General features: G+C 41.6%; 2 protein-coding genes across 2 annotated transcripts; both read right to left on the minus strand.

The window, feature by feature from the left end:
• Nucleotides 1-214: 214 nt before the first annotated feature.
• si:dkey-199f5.8 (beta-1,4-galactosyltransferase 3) lies at nt 215-16,819 on the minus strand. The gene is made up of 7 exons (XM_062399064.1): nt 16,659-16,819; nt 8,469-9,716; nt 5,823-6,058; nt 4,950-5,137; nt 4,721-4,843; nt 4,353-4,457; nt 215-4,238 (listed from the first exon to the last, which is right to left on the minus strand). The coding sequence occupies exons 2-7, from the start codon at nt 8,740-8,742 to the stop codon at nt 4,010-4,012; spliced, it is 1,155 nt and encodes a 384-aa protein (XP_062255048.1). The 5' UTR covers nt 8,743-9,716; nt 16,659-16,819; the 3' UTR covers nt 215-4,009.
• Nucleotides 16,820-21,171: 4,352 nt separating this feature from the next.
• Nucleotides 21,172-27,879, minus strand: psmc4 (proteasome 26S subunit, ATPase 4). The gene is made up of 11 exons (XM_062399355.1): nt 27,822-27,879; nt 27,102-27,200; nt 26,254-26,440; nt 25,537-25,683; nt 25,115-25,224; nt 24,818-24,911; nt 23,976-24,143; nt 23,795-23,871; nt 22,598-22,766; nt 21,711-21,766; nt 21,172-21,611 (listed from the first exon to the last, which is right to left on the minus strand). Exons 1-11 carry the CDS (start codon nt 27,852-27,854, stop codon nt 21,498-21,500), a joined length of 1,254 nt encoding a protein of 417 aa, XP_062255339.1. The 5' UTR covers nt 27,855-27,879; the 3' UTR covers nt 21,172-21,497.
• Nucleotides 27,880-27,991: the final 112 nt, after the last annotated feature.

A 27,991-nucleotide genomic window follows, 5' to 3' on the forward strand; every position in this document is an offset into this window, starting at 1 on the left:
GAGGGTGGGGAGATGAAGAGCAAGGGCGGGGCCATGTAAACATTAATTTGCCTGTGATGCCGTATGAGGAAGGATTAAGCCATTTTTTAAGACCATGAAGGGAATTTGTTAAACAAACCTTTGAAATATGCAATTTGATATTCACATGTACAAGTGAAAACATAACCTCATGCACAGAGTTAAAAACCCAAACTTAAAAACCCAAATGACAGCATTTGTTTTGAATTATCCGTTTATTAATGAATTTAAGGCCACTCTGGACTGTGCAGAATTGAGAGCAGAAGGTTCACAAAGTCACGTTGCCCTTGGTTGTAGCAGTGCTACCCTGCGGTGACTGATTTCTAGTGTTGCTGAGCTTATTCACATCAGAATGGAGTCGAATCAAGTAAAAACCGAAAGCAGCTAATGTGTTAAAATCATGAAATGTGACTTTGGACACACCAGCTTCTTTTTGTACATTTTGCTCTTTTTCTCGTTCTCTGAAGTTAAACAATAGTGAGGGGCACTCCGCACAGCAAATGGAAGTTTACATATAAAGTCACGACAACAGTTTCTGGATAACAAACAGACACTTCAGCATGCTTCACATTTTCTAGGCGAGCACTGGTATGAATCACCGTGTGCCCTGTACATTCCCATATCCTCAATAATAGGTTCTCTGCCATGCATGTTTAGACTTGATATAAAAAATGTTTCACCGTGAGCAAGTGTTGAACCAGTGCAGAGTGTGTCACTAAGGCCATAGGAGATGAACATGAGCTCATTTTAAAACGCGTATAGTATTTGGGTGTCTATTTTAAGAAGAATCACAGGCAACTGTTCTCAAACCTCGTCTCATTCACTTCAGAAAATATCTAGATGACAAATAATGTAGAGTAAAATTAACAGAATATGAACAAAATGAAAAATATCATGAACTATCCTCAAGCTTTCACTCATAAAACATCCTTCTTTTCATCTGTGGTTTTGGAACTCATTCAGGTTTGTCTTGAAGGACTGTTAATAAAGATGAACGACATTCCGACAGTGTCATGAACCCCAAGTTCCCCATGTTAATTGGTGGAACATGGATCGGACTAAAGAAAAGCATATAGATCGAATGAATTTGTCTCAAAGATGGTTTCGGATATTTTGGGTAGGCATGTTCAAATGCTAATTTTCCTGTAAGTTTGGTTCTAATCAGTAATTTGATGCCATAAAATGAGGGTTAAACATCATGATTGACAGCTGGGACTAACTCACTATTGATCGAGTCTATGTACTGGCAGGAGCTCCCCCCCACCAATGTCATCACTCGTATTAGGAATATTTTGTCTTTGTTTCAGGATAACGTGTGTCGTCCATCTTTAATCTGTCTGTGGTCTCGACATCTTTTTAAGCACAGAACTGAAATGGGTTTGAAATAGTGATAGGTCCATTAAGTTGGATAATTACAGCTTTACAGAAATCATTGTGACATATGGAGCATATCCTATACACACACACACACAGTTACAGCCATCAGCACAGCTTCCATGCAGTCGTCTTTGGTTTCAACTTGTCGGTCTGTCAACACAGACACTGACTGGATAAAGGGCTGTTTAAGTTTTTTCTTGTCAACAATCAAATCTGTCAAAGTGGAGGAGGAGGAGGAGGAGAAGGTGGAGGAGGACAGATGCAGTATGAGGGCACAGGGTGAAGGGACATGGAGAATGTCTCCAAACGGTTTTCTGAATCACATTGTAGAGACGAGACACTGGCTCATTATTGAAGTCAATGTCTGCAGCAAAATTCAAACTCTAATAATTTAGAAATGTTACGTTCTTCATCAATACGTCACGATGAGAACGGTGCATTTAGACATTATTGTGTGGCGTTTCATTTTCACTAAATCAGTCCATGGGTTCCCAAGATTCCCTGAAATACACAAGCCGATAAAATCCTTTAACTGAACCGAAGGATAAAAACATGAAAATGTTCTTTTGCGACTACAGCAGCCGTAACCATGTAGATTTCACAAGGTTATTTGGCGGGTGTGAATTACATTTGATGAAATCAGGGAAAACTCAGGTCGGCATCAAACACAAAAAAACACAATTGCTTCGGTATAGTCTTGGGCTCATTCAGGTGTCCGATCTGAGCCACAATCTGATAATTACAATGTGGATACGTGTGAGAAGGTAAAGCAAAGAGACTCCATTCTGATGTGAATCACAAGCTCTGCTGCTCTATTTGAAGAAGGCAAATACACACACACAAAAAAAAAAACACAAATAAAAAGCAGATATTTGACATGCTAAAATAAAATCTTTCAAAAGGCTGAACTGTATGCACTCGTTACTGCTAAGATCAACGCTACAGAGGATATATACCTCGTCTTCACTTCAACCTCAGTCCCACTGGTGATTCTACTGAATCTATATCAACAGGCCAAAACCATGTGCAGTTCTGAAAACAGGAGAAAGTATCAGCCTATATTTTCATGTACGAGCTAAGCTGAAACCGAGCGGGATCTCTGCCTGGGAACCATTTCTAGATAAAAGTGCAGAGAAAGATATATTGATATGTGCACAGTTATTATAGATTACCTCTCGCGGTAGCAGCTTCACACACTCGTTCACTCACGTATTCATTGGCTTTGAGACACAAAAATATAGGTCCAACTCTGTTGTGGCACAGTGTGACTGCAGGAAATCGCAGCTACTGCTCCATCTACACCCAGTATTCTAAGATAATGTAAAATACGAGTGAAAAGACAAAAACAAGGTTCTAAGGCATCGCAAGGTTTAACCAGCGACCGCAGCGCTGTAGATATACAAACTCATAGAGTCCAACTTTAGCCTTCTCTCTTTGCTTTGGCTGCCGTGGAAGAATAATCAGCGATCATCATCGTGTAGCGCCGTCAGCCAAGGGTGTGAAAAAAAAAAAAAAGTCACGTCTTTAGTTTTTGTTTTTCAAAATACCAGGGGCCGTATTCTTGAAGCTTCCCAATACGAAGAGTTGCTCCTAGTGGTGAAATCCATAAAGAAACTCGTAGAATTAAGATGGATCCAAACAACTTCCCCTTAGTTAAGTCTAATGTTTAAAAAGAGGTGACTTTTAAAACAGTATTTTTATAAATCTCAGACAACCTGCCTACTTCTATTAGTTTTCCACACTCCTCACTGCACCACCAGGGGGAGTGAGGAGTTCATCTGCTGGACTTTATTCTTCCAGCATTTGCCTCTTGGTTTGAGCTGGGACATTGAAATGATTTTGCACTTGTTGACAAACAGAGCTGATAATAAATACGAATTGCGGTGCAAATGGTTTTTCTGGTTACTTCAAATCCTTCCATTGCTTGTTTGCTGGTTTATGTTAAAGTTACGCGACGACCAACAATGCACCAGGCTGGTCCACAATCGCTGGAATCAATATAAGTAGGGATATTTTACTCCTTTTAAAACAAATTGATTAGATACTGAAATCACCAGCATGGTAGATAAACAATTAAATAAATAAAACTACCAGCATGTGAGCAGGCGACAGGTAGGCCTGTGTAACAAACATTTTGTGGGCAACTTTAGCCTATTTATTCAAAATAGATTTAGTATAAAACAATCATAATCACCTATGTCTTAATGGAGACTAAATTCTATGATTGTCCCCCTGTCCATATTTCAATCTGTGGAACACATCTTATAAAAGAAAGCATCAGCTGGCAGCAGGGTCACCCCCCCCCTCACTAAGGTCAAAGTTTCTGTCCCTGCTTTGCTCAGAGTTGCTTTGACAAGTTTCATAAGTCACTCCACAGTGGGAGTCTTCGCTACAAATGTTCCAGCAAAGTTGGGAGCTCTCTGAGAATATAATGTTTGTGAATACGGCCCCAGGTGTAATTATCACTTAAATGACGGTATCATGTCTATTCTCCACAAACAGACAACAAAAGAAGCTTGAAATGAGCAAAAAAGGCTTCAGGTCACTGAGAAGAAACCATCCGACAGCGTGTGCTGACAGGATCATCCTCCTGAAGTAATCGCAAAGTGCAGCACTAGCTGTCTTTTATGAGGGAGGACTCCTTCTGTTTGACTTGCGCTGGCACTTTAGCAGTAGGTTTTCTCGCAGGTGCTGGAGGACGTGGGTGTAGACCTTCCTCGGTGCCGATGTTGACTGTGATGTTTGTGTAGAGAGGCATGTATTGCCGGGAAATGATCTCATACTCGGCTGTGTTCATCCCATCCGACTTCCAGCTCTGACGTGTCTTGGCCAGCATATTGAACCTTTAAATGGAGAACATGGAAAACAGAGTTCAACCTCTTGGCCGCACCGCTTTACCCAATTAAAACACGTTCAATTCTGCAACTGCACATATGAGATCAATGTGTTCACTGCACCTCTTTGGGTTTACATCATTTCCTTTGTCCAGCTTGTGCTTTATCATCTTGTAACGGCCAACTTTCACTGATGGACGACTGATGTACATCCCCCCCAGAGACACCCTGAGAAGATAAGACACACAAGGGTCAGTGTTTCACACAGTCTAACAGCTGTTTGAGTTGGAATTGGCCATTTTTGTAAATAATCTTAATCAGCACTATTTTCAATTTTTATAGACGTTTAAAATGGTTTGATTGAGGATTAGGATTAATGTCATAGGCGTGATCTATAAAAAGTCAAACACTGGGGGTATCAACGTCTGTCAGGCTGTGGATTCATTGTTACCACAGTTCAATGTCTCATTCCTAAAACAAACTATTCTCACCTGACTCCGATATCATCGTCCTCTCCACCCCAGCCCCAGTAGTTGTTCGGGAAACCGTTCATTTTGAGGTAATGCAGTGGCGTCAGAGCCGACACTCCACCAAAGTACATCTTGTATGGAAGCCTGTAGATGATTAAAGATCACAAAAAATACAGATTAGTCTTTCAAATATAGACGGAGCACCCAATGTGATAATAGGTCCGTCTGGGAACCCTTCAATGGAACGCACTTGTATCCAAACTTGTCCATGGCGATGGCCGAGTGCTTTGGGTTGCTATCGCAGACGTACGTGTTGCGATCGTCCTCCGGAATGAGGTCCACGTCGTGAAAGAAGAGACAGTCCCAGTCCTCCTCCTTCATGGCCTCCCGGAAACCCACATTCATCAGCTTGGCTCTGTTAAACGTGTAGTTTCCAGCCTGCGGAGTGAACATACACGTTTAGTGTCAGATATCTTTTTGAGGTTTTGACACAGTGGTGAGGTCTGAAAATTGCTGACCTCACTTGTCTTAAAGTGTTTGTTTAATATATTTAATTTGGCACTTTAGTTCAGCCCGTGACAGTTAGAGAACGTTTAACTCATTAAGTTGTGCTTTACATTAAATAAATCTAAAATACTTAAGATCGCACAACTAATTGTTAGGAATTAAGTAGACCAATTAAACGGTGTAGCCAGATAAAAATAAGTGTGTAATGAATCATATATTCAGACCTTATTCAGATCTTATGCTTAAAAAAGCAGGACAACAGCTGATGAACTGTATCACCTGCTAGGTTAACTTTTAGGCTTTTATGTAAACAGAGTGAGACATGCAGCAAATCCGGCTCTTGAGGTGTAAGAGATAAGAAGCTGAGGAGCAAACATCCATCCACTGTTAAAGCAGCTCAGGAGATTAATCCCTCTAAACCACTTTAGTTGTATTATACTCCAACATGCACTACCAGTAATGGGACACAAGAAGGCACTCTTCACCTAACCTCAACTGTAACACTGATCAAAAAATCCAACTGCATCCAGAGCGAATGAAATAGATAAACACCAGTTTGGGTTTCTAACAAATGTAAAAGCACTGCATTGAATGTTGTTTCAAAAAAGAGTTTCACCTGATGAATGATGTAAATTCCATAGTTGAGCTGCTGACGTTGCAGAAAAGGGTGTAGGTAGTAGAGCAGGAACTTGAGGTGATGTTCCCTGTGTCTGTGGGGAATGATGATGGCAGTTCGATGCCTGGCCTCACAGTCAGGTGGCCTGTAACGTCCTCCCCGAACCACCAGGGGATTTTTCCTCTCCACCTCTGCTAGACTGAGCCCTGATGGGAAGTTGACATGGATTGGCCCGCCTGTGAACAGAAATCATTCTGCTATCATCAACATGTTTAATAGAGTGAAGGAAAATAATCTGGTATCGCTATTAGAGCCTGTTTTTTGAACTTGATATGACGGTTTACAATGACCTGAACTTCGCTTATTCCTGGAACAATTACAATCTTGATTCTGGAATGTTTTCAAGTGTACTAACAATAACAGTTCTGGTATGTGTTATTTGATACCCAAAGTGTATTATAGTCTCTTATACATTCGTATCTAACTAGCTTTCCATCAAGAAATAGCAAAACTGAGTTTTGTACCATCAGCTCAAAAGATCTAGTTAGTTCTGTGTACCAGTGTCACAGACAGGTCAATGTGTTTATATCTATGTATAGTGTTTTTGAAGTAAAAGTCTGAGATACAGTTTTTGATCTGTAGTTTTATGAAACAAGTGTCACACGATGTCAGGGTTTTCGAATAGTTGCCTTGACCGTAGCAGTCCGCCATGGACTAGTTTAACTATTTCAACATGCAGATAGCCGACATTGTGTCATTTTGATTGTTCCAAGTAATCTACACCAGTCGACCTGTTCTGATGAAGCGGTTTGTGGGTTTGTTTTCACTACCTGCTGCCTAAAAGAGTGCAGAGTCACACCTCAAACACGATTTTCAATTATTTTTTATTTTTTATTTTTTTTTATTTTTATAAATGGAAGTCACCGGAGCTGGCAGGCTCAGATAAGATACTGTTATCTGGGAACAAAGGGGCAAAGGACAGAGCCTGGAGAGCAGAAAACTAAGCAGCCTCAGTTGTACTGTGTAAACATAAATCAGAATAGTTTGTGGAAAAGGATAAGACAAATAACATTGTCCACTTACTACATTCTCCCCCCCGATAACTTTCAATGGAATCTAGCTTTCTACATTAGCAGATGAAGTTTACTGAGTTGTACTCAATATGGTTCATTTGATAATTGAGTAACTAAGGTGAAAAAATGTGGTTAGGAAGTGGGGCTAAAAGATCTTGGGGGGGGGGGATAGAAATTAAGATTTTTCTATTCGCAGTTCCCGAGGCCACAAATGAATAATTTATGCTCAAACACACTACACTCGCTGTAGAACAGTTTCGTAAGTTCATTCATTCTATGTTATAATGAACAATAACTGAAGTTTTTAATAAGGGTTAAATCCATTCAGACCTGGTATTATCATGAGAGATCGGCTCACCCTTAAAACAGTTCTGAGTACATCAGTTCGCAGCTGGCATTAGAATGTATAAAGTTCAAGTGTGAGCTCACCCCTGAGACACAGGGAGGACACGCTAGAGACCTCATCTCTCAGATCACATTGGGAGGTGGTCTGAGATGCCTGGGTCACATTCTATTATCAGCGTGAACAGATATGTCCTGGGTCAAGACGATAGACCAACTACACAACTGACACGTTATAGTTTCACAATGATAGTTTGGTTTTTTCACACTTCTCAGTGTTTCCCCACACACTGATTTATTTGTGGCCACAACTACAATATTAACGCCGAGCGCCACATGCTGATTCTTAATTATTTCTAATGGGTAAAATCTTATTCAACGGTAAAGCTGGGCACAATAATTCACTCATCCCAGAGACACACACAAACACATCGACAATGGACACATGTGGAAACTCAGACTGACTAAGAACAACATCATTGGGTCTTTTCAAACTGAAATGGGAAGTGAGGTCACACGAGACACATTCATATTCTAATTCCAGGTGTGAACTGACTAACTTAAAGCTGTCCACTGGTGATCGGATCGGGGGCGGGTGTTCATGCCATGAACAGCAGTAGCACTTTTCTTTAATTGATGTGGTATACTACATTCTTATCATTATAGTTATTATTATTATGTTACCTTGTGTGTCAATCATACTGAGCCGTATTTGTGCTGCCTTTGTTGTGAGGTGTTGTGAAACTATGACCTGTTCAGCTCATACAGAAGGTTTCTGTTAAGGGGATCAGTGGCACGAAAGTTTATTCAATATACAAACGTAAAATAAAAGAGTTATAAAAAATTGTTTTTGTTCAAGTTACCCAACCTCCATAACCAACACCTGATACACCTGTACCACAATGAAACTCTTCCACAGTATATAAGAGAGATGAGAGCCCTCAACAAGCAGCAGCAGTGCATTATAGTGGAAGATACAAAGTTAATTTCTGAAATATTCAATGTGTTTATTAAATGCAAGACAAAACTGCAGCACAAACAAGTGGCAAGTCTATACAAGTGAACTAATCTAAGTACTAATCTGGGTGTTTGTGATTGCTGCTGAAGTAACCAATTAAAACTGGATAAGTATATCCATGCTGGGATTTGAGATCTCAGGTAAGAAGTGAGATATTTTCAGTTGCACATTGAGCTGTATGATGAAATGACAAAAGTAAGAGAGACCACTCACCTATCAAAGGAGATATCTTGGGGCAATAGGGCATGCCATCCCCATGGCTCGGAGTTCTGGGTAAGTGGGAGAGGTTGGCATAGACGTCCCCTCCAATGACGCCGGCTGCAGTGTGGTTGCGGCTTGACACAGCAGTGGTGTTGGCCTTGCGGAAGATGCGGATGAAGTAGTTGACCCTCTTCTGGTATCCCTCCCGGGACAGCAGGGCCATGACCACCAGCTGGATGCCCAGGAACATGAACATGTAGCGCCATTTCGACTGGAAAGTGACCATGGTGACTGCTCCGTGTCGTCAAAAAACAGCGATCAAGAGGAGGCAGTTCAACGCGTTCGCCCCGCACAGAAATTAAACTGAAATGATTGTCAAGTGTGCATTTGATGGAAGTTGCTGTCTTGTCTGTACTTTCTCTAAAATATGGCAACGTGTTTAATGATTACTGAATGTAAAGTTATTAGGTCTGGTAAAAATGTGGAATCTGAAAATGAAGTCAGATGAGTAACAAAAAAAATGTAGACAAAGGTAACACAAAAAGGCACTTTTGGTAGGCGGTGATGGAAGGAGACCACCAAGGAAATTGAGGATTTAAATATTCCTAAATATTAAAATATTAAAATTGGATGTGGCAAATATCTCCAAAGGTGATTGTTGGTCCAATTCGAGATTGGCGTGGGAGAGTAATGCCAGTCCCTCATCATGTAGCTTCACCACCACTGAATCACATCCGTTTCCCCGTGAAGCTCATGCTCCTCCGCTCAGAGAAATGGCAATGTCAGTGTCTCTCGCTCACTCCCTCGCTTTCTCTTCCTCCCTTTGTGAGCTTTATGCTGCCTCCTGTTCTCCCTCATGTTCTCTTCTGAGGGAGGCCTCCGCAACAACAACAACCGCCATGACAAAAGCCAGCATACGCAACCGTACAGGCCCTTTACTTCAGAGGATTACAGTGCTTCCACTGACTCACTGCCTTCACTGACTGGAGAGTTGGGGTGGGGGGGAGTGGACCATGACCAGCGTGGGAGGAGCGGTCAGATGGTTGCATGTGGGTGGGTGCCTCTGTGTTTGCTAGGGGGAGGGTTCCAGAGGAGAGTCAGACTGAGAGAAGAAGAAATGGGGGGGGGAGTTGGTGGAGGAGGAGGTTCCCACTGCTATTGTTCCATAATGAAGCCGCTCTGAGAGCCTTCACGCAGCTCACAGGGCCGACAGCCACTGGACTCAGAAGATGGACAGGACCTGGACCAATCACTCCGGCTCTGATAGAAAGAAAAAAAACACAGAGAGGAGGGACCGTTACATTGACGAACACTCTCTGGTTAAACCTGTTGACATCAGCAATTCTGAACTTGTACTTTTTTCCAGTACAAACAATGACTAATTGTGTGCAGCACAGAATGGACTGCGTTGGTTTATTTGAAGAGTCAACAGCACAGTTGGATGGTTTCAGCTAATCAGGCCCAGCGTGGGCTCCAGTGCAGATGTCCCCCCAAAGAGAGGCTTGCTGCAGACGGTGGACAGCGGAAGGGAACTCATGTACCACAGTGCAACTTTCCTAATTGCAAATCACAAACACTCCCAATAAACTCAATATATCTCCTCTGATGCAATGCTGTGTTTTTCTCGACCTTGCAAACAACCCTAGCATGGCTCTGGTGCTGTCAGCAACACATTCTTAGCTGCAAATCAATTAGTTCTTGTTAAAGTAGCCTTCCTCAGACAGTTAATCATAATCCCACTAAGTGCTGCGAGCGAGCCACAGAGAGAGAGAGAGAGAGAGAGAGAGCCTGCAAGATACAGAAAAAATAGTTTAAAACAACTAGAGCAGCTGTCAACCTCTCACATACTCATAATACTGGTACTTATTTGACATCATAGCTTTAAATTGGCTACATCTAATGACTCTGAATGAGTTAGGGCTCTGCAATATGACCAAAATGCTCACATCCTTGTTGAGATAATTTCACTTCCAGATAATACCGATCGCAACTCGTAGCTTTTCAACCTCCTTCCATTTTCATGATTCTTTGCCATATGGTGTCCTGCTGGGAAAAGCCTCTTGTAACGTCCGAGTCTGGGGTTTGTTCTGAGCACTTAACTGTACTAGACTTGTGGTTCTCATCTATTGATTCTCCATCTACAGTTTGACAATATTCTTGTGTAGGTGGTAACAAATTGACAAGTGGTGTTTTGAGTCTGTTGTGGGAATGTAATAGATGCGCAGAAATATATATATATATATATATATACAGTATTTATACACAGTTAAGCCCTGGCCCAATTGAATGCTTGCTGAACAGTTACGTATATGAATGGCTGCTTCTCTTTATGTTGAGCTATATATACTGAAACATACAGCCATCTTGATCAACCACACGATGCACTAATGACATCTGACAACTGCTTGCAGAACATGAGTGTTTATCCATGTATGCAAACTGCTTTGACAGCTGACTGCAAGGATTTTCAATGCAAGGATAATAAAAGATATGTGGATCAAAAGGAGAGCAAGCTCTGCTTCCCGCTTCAGATGATTTTCATATGCAAGTGGAGCTGTGAACAGATGAGGATTGACCCCTCTCACTTTGCCTGGCCCCTAAAATAACCCTGTAGATTATAGATATGGTTTATAGAGATCATGCCATAAAGACTCTGATTAATCTTACAGGCAGGGAGTTCAGCTTCAGCACTCAGATGTCATCCAGAGCACACAAACTGGGACAACCTAACCCTTTTCAAAGTAATTACTAAACAGGTTCATGCCTTTCCAGGCTCGCTGGATTAATATAAACCTCAAACGTTTTCCAGGAAGAAACATGCCGATAAGATCACCGTGGTGTTCGAGTTTGAGCTGCAAGATGACTAACCATCATGCACAAGGAAACAACCCCTCCCCCGGGGCTGAATAAAACCTCTATAAAACCCTTGTCATTGTATCCACTATTCCAGTATCACTTTTATCTGTAATGAGATATGTGAATGTCTTTACAAAGGCAAGAAAAGGCAAGTCTCTTTACTGCTTGTTTGCCACGTTCTGATTCAGCTGGCTAGTACAGTGAAGGAATTTGGGGGAAGGAACCTCTTTTACTGAGGCGCAGGCACTGACTTAACTCGCTTAATAAAAGGAGACCCAGTGACTAGATTGAGACGAATCTTGCGGTGTTAGCTAACAGGCTGAGGGGTGAACTGAAGAGACAGAGGGACAAAGTGAACTGAGAGGAGCTGGAGGGGGAGATGCAGAGCAGCCTGCATTCGGGTTACGCTGTGTTTTTGACTTCATTCTCTCCTGAACAGATATCTTTTCTCTCCACATTTACAACGTCAAAAGAGGCAGGTTCAGCGTGACATAACAAACTCCAGCACAGCCAAGACAGACATTTAAGGCCATGTTCCCAGCCCCCCCACCCCCCCCACCCCACTCTCCTCTTATTTTATTTCACTGTGTTATAAAAAGTGATGGCACATAACAGCTGACAAATGGGACACTTTCTTTTCTGCCCATGGGGCATTAATATTACATATACTGTATATGGTATGTCCACATGCATGCTTTCACACACATGAATGAATGCAAGAGGAGCCAAGAGGGACAGCATGGGGGCTATAATAAAGAGTAAACAAGGAAATAAAAGGGGATGGGGGTTAGGAGTTATATATTTAGAACATCATCTGGGGAATGCGTTTTACCCTCAGCACTGCTGTTCAAACCCTCAAGGGACTCATGCACAGCCCATCGACAGCCACAGCAGTCTCAGAGGGAGAGAACGAGAGCCAGACCTAATCACAGTGGGGTTCATCCACTGAGGAGGTTTACCCAACCAGACATTCCACTCTCTCTACTGGCCCCAACACCACTTTTATTTTTCCTCCTTTCTTGTTCCAATTTTATTTCTCTCCAATTGTCCAGGCAGCCTCTACTGGAAATGATCAGCGCATCAACATGCAATCATCATGTTTTTAGCAGAAACAGCCTTTTATTGCCTGTTGGTATCTTTGCAGTTGGTAGTTGACTGAGCCAGAAATTCCAGGAGCAGCTGGTTCACATCAAATGAGCAGAGTACGAAGTGGAGACTCCAGCTCCAGTGTAGTTTCATATCAAAGTGGCTGCAGCTGAGTTCAAAGCTGTTGGGAAGAAAAGGGAAAACAAAAGCTATTGTGTGCAAAAGTATTGCCTTTTGATTTTTAAATTCCTTGTCCGTACCTGGCATTGAACCAGTGTTATGAATTAAATCTGTGATGCAAGGAAGAGAGTTAAACAAAAATGCTTGCAACAAAATCGAAAGCTACACCGATTTGTCTGGTAAAGACGTTGACCTCTTAACCTCATTGAGGCACATCGCAGGGCTCTGCACTGAAGGATGAAGCTGTCACATCTGCCTTAATGTGCCATCAGTTCAATATAGGCCAGCCTACTGAGGATGAGCCAGTGCTATTCAGACCTTCCTGTAAAATCTGCTCAACCTCTATTTCAGTTAGTGGTGTGTGGTGTTGGTGGTGGGGAATTTGTTAGTGGGAAACGCTTATTTGCGGGGAAAAAGATTAATCAGCCTCAAAACATTTAAAGAATTCTTTTAAGTTTATTTTGGGGGGTGAATAAATAAAAAAAAAGAGCATATTCCCCTGTATTAATGATTGACTTTTACTACCACTGATACAAACTCTATCAGGGAGCATCACTGCTGTTGGTTTATCTTAACTGTAGATAACACACAGGTGACCCAGACTCAAGCTTGGCCTCTTATTGCAAGAATGGTACAAAGTCTGGAGTAACAGCAATGACATATTTCCTGAGGAACTTAGATCCTGGTCTAGGTCTCCTTCGGCCCCGGCAACTGTTCAGCTCGGATCAGTATTATTTTACAAACAACAATTTGTGAATTGTGAAAACAAATAAAGATCTCAGGAGCTGATCGTTCACAGTGGCAAAGCGGCTGCTCCACATTGTGTTTTGTAACTGATTTAAGGACCTTGCCTCTGGACTACAGGGTTAAATTCCTTAGAATGGATCTAAGTTAAGTAGCAACACCCTGATTGTGCTCCTGCTTTGGGACTAAGTGTAGAGATCATAGCCAAACCACTAGCCAAATGAAAACTTTCATTTTACAGAATAAATCAGAGTGGCACTCAGTAGAGCACATATCTTCACCAAGGACCATCATTCACGAGGACCAATCAAGAAGCAATAAATTCTTCCATGAATTATTCCCTGGGAAATCAGTAAAAATGTCAAAAGATGCACTGTCTCACAGCATCCAAATGTATTAGATCCTTCTCTGACCAAATGTGCATCCTTGGTTTGTTTTTAAGTTCTGTCGGTTGTGATTTTATTAAATTTATTTATATGCATAATAAAGTTTATGATATATCTGTAAAATACCAAGCAAAATACTCCCCAATATCCATTCGGCCCCCAAAAATACATCTTGGAAATAGAAATACATTGAATTGCAATGTCAGGCAAAGACGTTAGCAGTACTCCACAAATGGACCACTGGTCCATGTCATTCCTCAAAACCCACAGTCAGGACCTGTGAGTGTAAGATAGGAGCTGGTGTTTAAAACAACATGTAGAGCTGAAATTGATGTGGACAGCAAACTTCAAATCACTCTTATGCAACACCATTGTTTTTCTTTACCATGTTGATGAGATATTAGGCAAACAGGGTGTGGGGCGTGTACACCCAACAAACTTAGACACTTGGAGCTACTGGACCAAAAACAGACCGAGGGAAATATTATTTACACCAAATAAAAAATGTTATTCACATTCTGTATACGCAGGCAGTCCTTTTGTCTCAGGCGCTAACCAAGCAAAACCGGCCAATGGGATAATGTGCAAACACGCCCGGAGAAAAGAGGTATCTGCATAACAACGCGTGCCAGTGTCCTCGCCATGGCAACCCATCCTGAGCCCTGGCCATTAATCGCGGGTGCAGCTGGTACACGTCTCTATGGCTGTTCCCTGGAGTCCAAACCCAGTAGGACCCACTGCTGAGGAGCATCATCCTCTGCCTTCCTTCCACTTACTCTTCTCAGTTTCCACAGTGTAGGGTTCATGCTGTAACCAACCCTTCAGGGACAGTCCCTTATCCAATCAAACATGGCAAGGACAACCATGGGGACAAGCAATCTCCCAAGGGACCATGAAACCACAACAGAGCTGGAGCAACAAGTTAGACAAAAGAGCTGAGTTTAGAGTAGTCACACAAATTAGCACAAACACATCGAATCACCACCTTTGGGACGTTGACCTTTGACCAAATCAAACCAGTTCGGGAGTTCCTAACAATTAACACAACTTGCTGGTGTTTCCCTGAAATAAATGGTTTGATATTATATTTGTGTCATTCAATTACGATTTTACTCTCATAATACGATGACTTTCTTCTCGTAACATCACAACTCACACAAGTACACAAAGGATGCCCATGCTAACCTGGTGCACCTGCGCCCATTTGTTCCTTACACCTTTTATTATATTCAAATGCCCTGTGGCGCTGCTGCAAACAAATTTCTACTGGTACCACCAGGACACTATTCTGTTCTTCAGCATGGCCGTGATACGCTGTCGCAGTTTGGTAGTAAAGTCATTTTTAGTCTTATGTTCATGTTTTACTTTTTAACATCATATTCCCCACCTGCCTCTTTACATTGTCTTTAAATGCAAACAACTATTGCAACTTTGTCTCTTGTCTTTTTTTTTTTTGTCCTACTATATTTGAGAACTTTACTGTGTATTGGAAAGGGAAACCTTTAACTGTGTGCAACCAACTAAAGAAGAGAATGGCAAGTGGAACGTTTACAGACTTCGATACAACATATTTGCTTTTCACAACTCTTAGCCCGATTTCAAAGAATGAACCTGTATAACCAGTTTCAATATGCTACAGAGAGTATCAGGGGAACTTAAAAGAGAAATATCTGAGATTTCAGGTAAAGGCTTCAATAGTGAGAGTATGAAAGTAAATGTAACCTAAAAGAAATGATTTTAGGTTACATGTCATTTTAGAGGGATTATCAGACTATTAGTCTGTTGCTTCAGGTAAAAGGAGGAATGTGGAGCATCTTAGATATTTGATTATCCTTAAGCGTGTTGTTGCTACTTCTCTCTATGTGCAACGCCCTTGACATGAGATCATCCATCAATCTGCGATTAATGAAGCACACATCTGTCCAAATCTGTACATGTGAGAACTAGAGGTTGGAGTTTCCCGTTGAAAACAGAAGTGAATCTACACAGACGTTCGTGGGGCCCGGGTGTATCATCGTGACCACAGAGCTGGCGACATGACTTTCACCAGAACATCCGGTTGCTCTATGTTCTAGTGGAAATGGAAAGAGGTGGTTGCAGAGTTTTCAACTTACACTGATCCAGCATCAGGTCTTATCCATCAGACAGCTGAGTGGGGGGGGGGGCATGCCGAGCCTTTTGGTCTGTGTACATGAGAAACACTATGAAGCCGTGAACCTTGTCTGGGACTGAAGCTAACAATGGCGACCATCAACCCCAACAGTGACAACCAGCCCCTCGCGACCTGGTTACTTACATATCCCAGCTGTCGTGGAACTCACGACGAAAGTTGTCTCGTGTTGCGGTTGTGTGTTTGTAGAGACGCTACAACCGGTTTTTTAAGCAAACTTTCCGAAGGGGGTTTAGCGACAAGTTGCGCAACCGGTCGGGTGGGGGGGGGGGGGTGGTCGCAGCGAAACTTTGAGTTATGTTCAAGAACATCCGCTCAGGCAATGACTTCGTTACACGTCTACTTGTTTAACCGACTCACAACTCACTGCTGTTCGGTAACACTTCGAAAAGCAACTCGACATTTAACGCGTGATTCAACTTCAACTACTCGTGTGCCCCCCCCCCGAACACAACCGTTAACTATGTCCACACCGTACTTTAACCGACGCTGGCGTGTTTAACCCAAAGCGAGCAGGAGGTAACCGACCCCACTTTGAAGCCTGACGCCGCGGACACACACTGCTCCCCCTCCCCGGCCTCCGAACTACAACCGACTCCTGCCAGCTGTGACGGGGAGTCCGAGCCGAGCCGAGCTAGCCGCTGCGGGTTGACTGTGAGTCCGTTAGCTTGTTAGCTAGCTCCGAACCGCACAAACACACGCACATGCTGTATCTGGCGCAGTTTCCCCCCCTCTCCCCGGCGTGCGGGTCCGCAGCACACGGGACCGTGTTGTTCTTACCGGAGAGGCTGGGTGTGTTCCCGGGCTGGTGAACCGGCTGTTCACGGTCGGTGATTCCCCCAACACGCCGCTGTTCCTCCGTCGGCCACACGGGTTCTGGAAGTTGATGCGGAGAGGGAGTGCGAGCGGCGGCTCCTCTCTCCTCTCTCTCCTCCCCTTCCCGGAGCTCTAACACCAACACGAGGGAGGGATGGACTCACACCTGGAGACAACCCAGCCTTTCCGTTCTAATTCCAAGTGTCCTGAGGCTGTGCTCTAGTGATACTGTTCGGTAGCAGTTGTGCAATGTTAGGTGGAAGTATTTAACTTGCCTAAATTTAATATTAGGCGGATCTATATCTATTTTCTGTATATAAAAAAATTTAAAAAGTTCAGATTTTATAAACACAGCCAGCGCATTAAGGCACAAATGTGACATGAAAGCAAACTGACAACAAGGAATTATTTGATTAAATTAATTGTGTTAATGATGTGTTAATTGGTATGTCACAAACAAGTGTTGTTCTTTCAACTTAACCCGTGGATACACAACACGTATCAAAAGCAACCCTGGGTCAGTTTTCTATTTTGGGTCTTTGCAGTGAAGGGATTTCATCATTCAGTATTTCAGGTATTCCTTAATAACTTGTTTTTGATCATCAGGAATCCTTATTTAAATGTTTCCTTTGTTACTTTTTAAATAAAAATAATTTTTGTATCACTATCCTTCTAAAGCACAACAGGGTTTATGTGTTATTTCATGCATTATTGTTTATTTGTTATATTTTTCAAATAAATGTACTTTAAGATATGTTTATTCATACCAAACACATGCACAGACAAGCACAACACACCCATGCAATGGCAGGCAATTTTAACCTCTGCATTTAACCCATCTGTGTGCAGGACACACAGAGCAGTGAGCGACTATGTACGGCGCTCGGGGAGCCGATGATGGGGGAGTAAGGTGCCTTGCTCAGGGGCACTAGACAGGGTAGGGAGACTCTTGGATTTTTGGACCGATCAATCCAGGTTCGTCTTTTGTTGTCTCTCCGTGGAGTTGAACCAGAGACGAAGCAGAGACCTTCTCTGCCCATAGTCCAAGTTTCTGCCACTAGACCACCGCCTCTCATATTATCACTCATATTCTAAGTATTAATTAACTATCTTATTCTTTAATACGACAAATCGCCTTGCATATTGCAATCTGACACTGTTCACTGTTTTGCATTTTGCATTTCACTTTTTACTTCACTTTTTATATCTTTTATCTTTTATATATTTTTATTTAGATATGTTTGGTCTAAATAAATGTTACTTTGCATAAATATTAGAAAAAGTGAGTAAATAAGAAGTAAATAGTGACTAAATATATATTGTTTCTTTTTATTGCTTTTCTTATGTGGGTTGTATTTATTGTGTTTTTATGTTTCTATGTTCATTGTATGCACCAATAATCAGAGCAAATTCCTTCTAGGTGTAAACCTACTTGGCAATAAATACTTTCTGATTCTGATCTGATCATTATCTTACTTTACATTACAGTACATTACATTTCATTTAGCTGAAGCTTTTATCCAAAGCGACTTACAATAAGTGCATTCAAACCCGAGGGTACATACCAAGGACGACAAGAATCAAGAAAGTACAACTTCTTCAAAATAAAGCAAAACTACAAAGTGCTATAAGTAAGTGCCATTTAAGTGCTACTATAGTATTAGTTTCAAAAGTTTTTTTCGGCGGAAGATGTGTAAACTTTCTGATGTCCGGATGTCAATGGGGAGCTCATTCCACCATTTAGGAGCCAGGACGGCAAACAGTCGTGTTTTTGATGAGTGTTTAGCTCGCAGTGAGGGAGCAACGAGTCTATTAGCCGAAGCAGAGCGGAGTGAACGGGGTGGGGTGTAACGTTTGACCATGTCCTGGATGTAGACTGGACCGGATCCGTTCAGCGGCAGAGTAGTGTGAGTGAATTTCGGTTGGTTAAAAACCAGTCGAGCTGCTGCATTCTGGATGAGCTGCAAAGGTCGGATGGCAGTAGCAGGTATCCTGCCAGGAGGAAGTTACAATAAAACTCCCTCCTAAACAAACATCACTTTTACACCTATGGGTCAAAAATGCCCCGTGCAGTGTGTATTCTCTACGAAGCACCTGCCATTCGTTTCACACAGCTGCTGTTGCACATCTGATGCATGTAAGTCTTACTTAACAATCCATTACTGGTGAGAACGAGAAAGCGAAATGGCTAGCTAGCTTTCTGAGTCGAATGGTAGACGGCTAGTGGAGATGCATACCTTTATTGTAAAATGGCCGACTCCTGATGTGTCAATCAAATTGGTGCCCCGTATTTTTCCTTTCCATCCGGTCACGATACTGGTGTGTACCGATTTTTGTGAAGATCGATTAAAGCAGAGTTGCTGCGTTTGAGGGGGCGCTGTTGAGCCATTTGGCCACGCCCATTTCAAATTACTCCAGAATAAGTAAACTGTCGGTGCTAGGGCCCTAATTAGAAACAAAGATAAGACTGTGCTTACAAATAAAAATATTAAATAGTGAAGTTTAAGTGCAAACCTCCACCACTATCCCAGCCATATCATACACACATTTAGACGTTCCAGTTTCCAACCAAACCTTGATAATGATTAAGCTATTGGCAGGAAGTTGGGGACATGGGGCCTCATTAGGGGGTTTCTGACCATGGTGTGGCTGCTTTGCCTAAAGCCTACTGCATGCCTCTGCTTTGTTGTTTTTTTACGTGAGATAGTTGGCTGTTTAGTTGAAGCTGTGACTTCAGTAGAAAGGGCCCGAGGACACGCTGTGACCCGTGGACTCAGGGTAAAAACTTGATCTGGTTTGACCTGCGAAAATTTTTGAGAAATGAAACACGAGACAGCTCCAGCCGGGTGCAGTGGCTGGGCCATAGACTTTGTGTATTCCATTAAAGCTCATTACTCAGAAACTGGGGCACTAAACCAAGATCCAGGTTTCATTGATAGTCAGTATAAAACATTTTTATTTAAAAATGTGTGATCTTTTGGAGCTAAATGTAGAAGCATAGATGTGTTATAATAAATACACTGAAGTCAGTGGATGTTTTTTTAAACATCACATGCTCTAGAACAGGGCCACAACTACTTAATGAAAACTGAACCCTGCATATTTTATACAGAATACATTTCACTGATTAGGTAAGTAACAATCTTTTAATGCTTAAAAAGAGCAAATGTGTAATTTCATGAAATTATTAATACATCAGTTCATAGAATTTGATCTCTTCTCTGTCTGAGAAGTTACAGAACTTCCACTGCAGCTTTGCCTCTTCTTGACCTTTTACAACCTTCCTACCAGTGAGCAGAGTTCATGTCTGAATGTAACAGATGAAATAAATGTGGGTAACCATTAATTTTATGTCCACATGAAGCTTTCATTGCATCGTCTTTTGTATTTACTTTGTTTGGTTAATATTTAACAGGTGAAGTTGAAATGTCCGATCGATTATTTTAAGTGGCTCCTTATTTAACCTCAATAGAATCTACTATAATAAAATCCAAGCTTTTCCCCCAACACATGTAAATCCTGAATATTTCTGAAAAAAGGGCTGTTTAGCTTGGTGTGTGTTTGTTTTACAGACATTGAAGCTTGAATGATGATAGTGAATGATCTTCCTCCCACTTGTGGCCTGTAGGGAGAGCTGCACCTTCAGGCTGCACTGCAATGACTCAGAATAGAAACAGCAAGGAGCCCCTGCGCCGCTTGGAGAACAGGATCGAAGGGACTGACCAAGAGGCCAGGCCTGACACCAGGGCACTGTCAACTCCAACATCAAATCACTGTGTATAACTGCAGCTGAATACAAACATGAATGAGCATTTGTTTGATGTTGTAATTTGATATCATAAAAAGTATGTGCTTATTTGATTTCAGAAATTTTCCTTCATATTGATTTAGTCCAAGAAATCAATTCATACCCAGAGGGAAACCTTTCCTTTCTCCACTACCTCAAAATGTTGTGTTGAGGTGTCCGAGTGAGTTCTTCAGCGGAATCTCTCCATAGAACATTTTGCTAGCATGAAATATGACACCATTACTTAAAAGTGGGGGAGAAATGTGTAGACAAAGGCCAAGCAATGAAAGACTGCTGCTGAAGTAATGGCCGACTTACTAATATCAACCCAAACAAGGGCTGTCACTAAGGATTATTTGTTTTTATCAATTTATCTGTCGATTACTTTCTTTGTGAAAACTTTGGTCCAAAAGATCCATCATTTCTTTTAAGCTGACACCTTCAAAAAGCTAATTGATCAGACCAACACTTTGTCATATAAAACATTCAGATAATCGGCTAATATTCACAATAGACAATTGGATAGTGTTTCTTTTAGTTTTGCTTAAAACATTGTTTAATCAACTGATGCCAAATTCTTTACTTTTGACAATCTTGCCAACCCATTCATCATTACAGCTTCAAATCAAAATCAGATCTGATATCTTCACTTAAAAGTCACATGTTTCAAGTCAGAGAAACACAGATGTGCATGTTTTTTATGGAAAACTTTAATGGATTTTTTAAGTAATGTCTTGTTAGTTGAGTACATATAAATGTTCTATCCTAGCTACAGTCGAGGCCCGATATCTTTAGGAACCGGACGAGTGCCTGTATAAAAAACACTCCATCACATGATGTCTTCTCAAGGCTGGAGACACAGGGCTAATCTGACATCAGGCCGTGTGCTGAAGTAAATTTAGTCCAAAAATCGATGTTGTTCAGGGACTACAAATCCACAAAAGACACACTGTAGATACAGACACAGACATAAATCAATAATAAACTTGTGTGTCTAGACACTGTAGTTTTTCTCTCTACTTGTAGAACTCGTGCTCCTGCTCATCCTTCTTGATCACGGTCTTGTAGGCTTTTTCGAAGTCTTTGGCCAGGACGATATACCTGTTCTCACGCACTGCCAACATGCCAGCCTGAGAGAGGCGAGGAAGAGACAAACACAATAATTAATCTTTATTGTTCTGTACATAAATTCAAGTTTTTTCATTTTCCTATTTATAGCTTTAGCTTACCTCCTGGCAGATGGAGTTTATATCAGCTCCAGAGATCTTGTCTGGTCTGGCCACATCTTCGCATCCGTTAAGGATAACACAGAAATGCAAATACACAAGAGATGCCTGCTCTCTGGAAAATGTTTTAATTGCAAATGAAATGTCTGTTGTAGTTTTTTCATTCATTTTGTATAGTTGAGAGTTTGAGTTTGAGAGCAGCATGTACAGAGTAACTACACTGTTGTCAGGAACGAAGTGTGGTAGCTCCAGCAGAGCTGTTATTAGCACATCGAGTGTGATGTCGACATCTCTGCAACACCAGATTTGACACGGCAGAAGATAAAATAACGACTTATCCAAAGTTCTTACGACAAAAAAAAAATGTAGAGCTGTGTGTTTAATGTAGCACTAATGCAAACGTGTGACTAAAAGGCAAAATTCCCAGGTAATAAACTCTGAAATAAGCTGGACCTGAATGACTTATTTTTAATTATAAACAGGAAAGAGGCAGCGTTAAGGCGGCAGCCTCAGTGAGCTAAACATTATATGAAGTGCTTTTCTACACTTGTATGCTTTCAGAATACAATTAAACAAATTATAGTTCTTATATGTAGAGACCAGCTGAGTGTGACTCAGATATTTGAAATATGACTACCTTCAGTGGTCCTGTCTCAAACTGCTTCAGAATAAAATATCTCTTATAGAAATAACAAGGTATGGATGATTATCGGTCATCAAGAGTAGATAATGTTGAGTTTTAGTTTTCAAACACGAGTTCAAATTATCTAAGCGGCAAAAATATAGCAATTTGTACTATGCAAAAAATACCCTCTAAAAGGATATGTTAACTTCTTACCCTGTTACAAACACCAAACAAACACCAATGCAGTTATTGAGCAAAAGGATACAGTCCTCCAGGTCAACCTCCTCGGAGAGGTTCATTTTACTGGTGATAGTGGAGAAAATGAGACGTTTCTGCCTGCGGTCGGGCAGGGGGAACTCAATCTTTCTGTCCAAACGACCAGGACGTAGCAGGGCTGGGTCCAGTGTGTCTGCTCTGTTGGTGGCCATGATCACCTAAAGGGGGTTCAAATGTAAACAGAGATCATGTGAGCATATTGGTAAACTGTAAACATATCGTGATACAACTGTTGCTTTTAGTTTACTGAAAGGATGAGAAATTAGCTCAACTTGGAGCTAACTCACCCAGGACACATTAAGGCAGCGATTCTTGACAATCCTTTGAAACATGACTCACCCACTAACGGCTCAAGCTTTGATGCAAGATATAAAGGTTTGTTTTTCATCCAGAAATTTACTTTTACATTACCTACATTGCCATTTGCAAACAGAAACTCAAGGTCTTTTGACCCCCCCCCCCCCCCCCCCCCCTTCGTTCTCTTTCTATTGGACAGTATCCATCGGTTTCAACATGCTCTCTGATGCAAATCAGACTCTAAGACGCATGATAACAAACTGCTGCCTCACCCAACCTGTCTGAACCCAATTCTAAGGCCATTACTTGCATCACGCCACTTTACATAATGCCGTCAGGACACAGTTCAACGAAAGCCTAATACTTTCAGCTGCCGCAGCACTAAATAATACATCCCGCCACCAGCCCAGCTCTTAACTCATGTGTGCTGGGCCGTCACTCTTTTCCATTTCATGAGACACATTCATAGGGAAGATTGTGAAATGACATAAATAAGAAAATTGCAGACACTGACTGTAGCAAGGAGACTGATGCAAAGTTACAGCTATTAACTAAGCTTAACTCCTCCATAAAATGTGATAACTTGGTTCCTGGATGTGTAAAAACAGCCCCCTTCAAGTGTGACCACTTATGTGTGTGCAAATGGCATTTAGGCAAAACGTTGATTAAAGGTTTGAAAAATGTCAACATAAGCTTCAGGGGTGTTTTTGAAGCTGAATGACAGTGATGATGGTGTTGTGAATGAATGGCTGGTAGGGGGGGCAGGGCTTTAGTGGCTAGGATGACGCACAGTGCTCCATCACTGGCAACATGACTCAGCAAATATGCAGATGTTTGAGTCTCAGGGGAAACTGTTAAGTTCGTCACAAGGGAGATGGACAGGACTCACCTTGACGTTGACGTTCTGGTCGAATCCGTCCATTTGATTAAGCAGCTCAAGCAAGATTCTCTGCACCTCCCTGTCAGCTGCAGACGAAAAGAACAAACACGTTACATCACCGTGATGTTACTTACAAGGATGTAATCAGGCTGAATCTTGACTTTTCACTGTGAGACACACAGATTCTTACCTCCAGTCTGTGCATCAAAGCGCTTAGTGGCGATGGCATCAATCTCATCAATGAAAATGATGGCGGGAGCATTTTCTTTCGCCAGCCGGAAGACGTCACGCACCATACGAGGGCCTTCACCCAAATACTTCTGAACAAACTCAGAGCCAACCACACGGATGAACGCAGCTGGAGAGAAAGACAGAAGATATTGGCTATCACTTGTCAGTATAGTTGTTTTGTTTTGAGTCATGACATTTGAGTATAAATAATATAGTGTTTGAATTCACCTTGTGTTGTCAACACAAAAGAGAAAAATTAAATAGATGTGGCTAAAGGCCTCCTCATGTGCTCCACTGTCTGGACAGGAATTATCAAACCTACTTGTGCACTTTGACACAAACATAAATAAAAAAGTATATATATACGAGTGAGGCAGAAGAGGAAACTAATATTATTAATATTTCATTCATAATCTCAATCGAGGTAAAGTTTGAAATTATTGTGATATTCATTTTAAGTTATATCACCCAGCCTAACTGTAGAATTCATGTATGCTGCTGCAGCAGCAAAGATGACCAAATAATATAAGTTGTAGACACAAGTGTAGAAATGGAAGTCTCTACATAATGTTTGTAGTTGTTTGTCTTTGTACATTTCCTGTTCTGAAAGCAGAGCTGACTTGAGATCTGAGCCTGCACTTGAAGTGACCCCACAGTTGAATCCTGCAGGTAGGCTAATTGTCTAATCTGGTAAAAAATCTATGCAAAATAAAACAAATACACAGATGAAGTCCAGTAAAAGAATTCCAATGACGTAATGTCCTGTGCAGTGAGAAGAGGTGTCTGATTGGGAGGACTTACCTGTAGTGTGGTGAGCCACAGCCTTGGCCAACATGGTCTTACCACAACCGGGAGGTCCGTACATAAGGACACCTCTGGGTGGGTCAATACCAATCTGGGACAGTAAGCAGAGAGGGATTGAAAGTTTAGTCCTGTTTCTCCGCAGCTGCTTCACTTTGGTCATGTGAATTGTTCCACGCACAGGATCTATTTCTTCCATTTCATTGAGCCAATCTATGATATTATCGTCCACTTTGATCATTGAGCATATAAATGTCTGTCTGAGCTGAAATTACACATTTCTGTTGAATATCCGACCTGTTTGTAGAGTTCAAAGTGAGTAAGTGGCAGCTCCACTGCCTCCCTGACTTCCTGCTTCTGGATATCCATACCACCAATGTCAGCATACATCACATCTGGCTTTTGATCTGGGAAACAGAGAAAAGCAAAGTTATACCATCTCTTATATTCAACTAAATAATAAATATCCTCTTGAGCATTTCAGTTGATAAAATACTGTCCGTGGATCAGGAAACAAAATTAAATGACAGATTGATAGTAAACAAATATTAATAACATCTTTTGACATGCTACTAGAAATAAAATAAGCTCAACACAGCTTATAAAACATAATCACTGTCACACTCTGTTTAGCTGTGTTGAGCTTCTGGGGACTTAAACAAGTCTACTGATCATTCAACCTGAAATCCTCTGGGACAGAGTGACACTGAGCGTTTTACCTGACGTCAGCATCATGATGCTGCTGTCAGCTTCAGGAGGGAGCACATCTACCAGGGCGTTGCTGTGTTTGTGCAAGGCCACTGAAGCATTGGGCTTCAGCAGCTCTCTGTCGATGGTGCTCAGAATGCGCACATAGTAGTTGGACCCTAAGACAGAAACAATGGTGAGTAAAAATGGAAAGAGCACAGAACAGAACACACTACAGACTCCAAACATGTACTTCAAACTGAATAATTCAAATCTGCCAGTACACAGTACATTGCATCTAGGAGTCTCAGAAGACTGAAAGCCAGAACATGATAAAGCATTTACATATACAGCTTGCATGCAACATTTGCTATTACATTAATATTTAATTCATATTCATTACTTTCACAGTCATTTGGCATTTTAAAGAGGTATACAACGTTGTGTTCCATGAATCTCTTGAAAATGTAACATTATTAAGAATTGAATTATCTATTAAATCGATAAATATGTCCCATTTCCAGGTACAGCTACACACAGTTATGTTAAGGCATAGATCTAAATATATGTTTTTAGGGTATATAAGTCCATCTTGGGTTGTGGTAAAAAAGTCACAGGTCCTTTTTGGGTCAGACATATAGAGGCTGTGGGAAGCTCTATGGGACTGGTCAAACCAATTTTAATCTCCATAATTTATTATAAAATCATGGCAGAATATAATACAATTCGTTTTTTTCTTTTGAAGATACCTGTAGTGGAGCCAACAATAGCCGTATTCTGGTCAACAGCTTCCAGGAACTGGCCAATGACGAGAGGGATGCTCTGTATCCTCTTCACCTCCTCCTGAGCGTGGAGAAACTCCTTCTTTAGGTTTTTCTGTTCATCCTTAATGTACTCCTCCTGCACCTCCAGGAACTCCAGCTCCTGCTGCAGCTTCTGCAAACAAACCAGGAAAAGAGAGAAAGACTTTAGTGCGAGAACCTGCTGGATATTAATGTAAACATAGATCTTCTTGCTGAATAATAGACCCAGGCTGCTTCGAAACTAAAACCTTGACTAAAAACAAGATTTAAGGAAAACATTGACAGCACTTTTGGAATAAAAAAGTACATGAAACAATCCCTATCTTAATTTGATTGTATAATTTTGAATATCTCTTAATCAGTTAATATCACTGCTGTTGCTGAGAGTGTGAATGTACTGAGGTGTTGTCTGCAGACCATTATACAAATTTATTTATGACATATTCTCTGATAAACTGCACTGGACCCCTGGTTTATCTGTAAGCAACATATTGTATGAATCTTTTTCTGTGAGGCCCCTCTAAGTATACGCTTAAGTGAACTTTACAATAATTACTTTATGGACATTAGGGCTGAGCTGAATTCTTCAAAGCTGCAACAACTGTCATGGTAATCTACGTGAATAAGAGTAAGCAAATGCTGTGTTTCTTATGAATGCATCCGCTCAAAAATCCCAATGTCCAATAAAAACATGTAAGGAGATCACAGGCCTCGGTTTTCCATGGAGATGCCAGATAAAAGCCTCCAGTTTAGTCATGGCCACACATGTGTTGTTTCATGAGCAGGTAGCTGACCTTATATCTGCTGTACAGGTCCTCGAGATCCTCTGGTTCAGGTGCCAGGAAGGACAGCCCTGTCTGGGGTCTGGAGCTCAGTGTTGCAGGCATGTCTTCCTGCCAAGGTGACAACGACACAATACATTTAACTAGGAGCCAACTACAGCAGTCAACACCACACAATGGTGACGAGGCTCTGCTGCATTTCAGAAGAGCCACATGCTGTTTGAGGTGCAGACTGATTTTCAGCCCAAGATGAAAAAAGGACAAGAAAATGAGTTTGCAGATAAACAACAGCTGGATGTTCGGTCGACAGCTAACAGGGACAAACAATAGCTTAGCTACCTGTTAGCATGTTGACAGCTAGCTTACTTTAACGGCGCACAGAAGCAAAAACATGACACGACACACACGACGACAACACCTAAACATCATCTTAACAATCAACAACCCTTCCAGGTTTAAATAAAACCCCACTTCAGGCCGTTTTACAGCCCTACAAACACCATGCTAACGCTAGCGGCTAACTCCCATGACATAGCATCCGCACCGAGCAGAGAATGAATTGGCAGGTTTACTTTTCGTCGGCGTTAACCAGCGATCAGACGCGCTTACACGACACGAGATGGACACGGACACGCGAAACGCACGATTCTACACGTAAAACAGCGAACTGCGCAGAGTCAAACCCGATTAAGACCGCAAAAACAGACGCGAAACATTCTCCCTAATTCATACCGGGCTCTTCTCTACAGCTACGAGATCCTCCATGTTGGAATTTGCTTACCGACTGACGTTCTGACGTAGTGCGGAGGCGAAAGGTTGTCTGGGTAATGTAGTTCATTTAAGGCTTTTTGACTAGCTACACAGCTAAAGTAAATGTAGCCAAACAATATTAGTATTTCTAA

The sequence above is a fragment of the Platichthys flesus genome, chromosome 11, assembly GCF_949316205.1.
Source record: "Platichthys flesus chromosome 11, fPlaFle2.1, whole genome shotgun sequence".
Lineage (NCBI taxonomy): Eukaryota > Metazoa > Chordata > Actinopteri > Pleuronectiformes > Pleuronectidae > Platichthys > Platichthys flesus.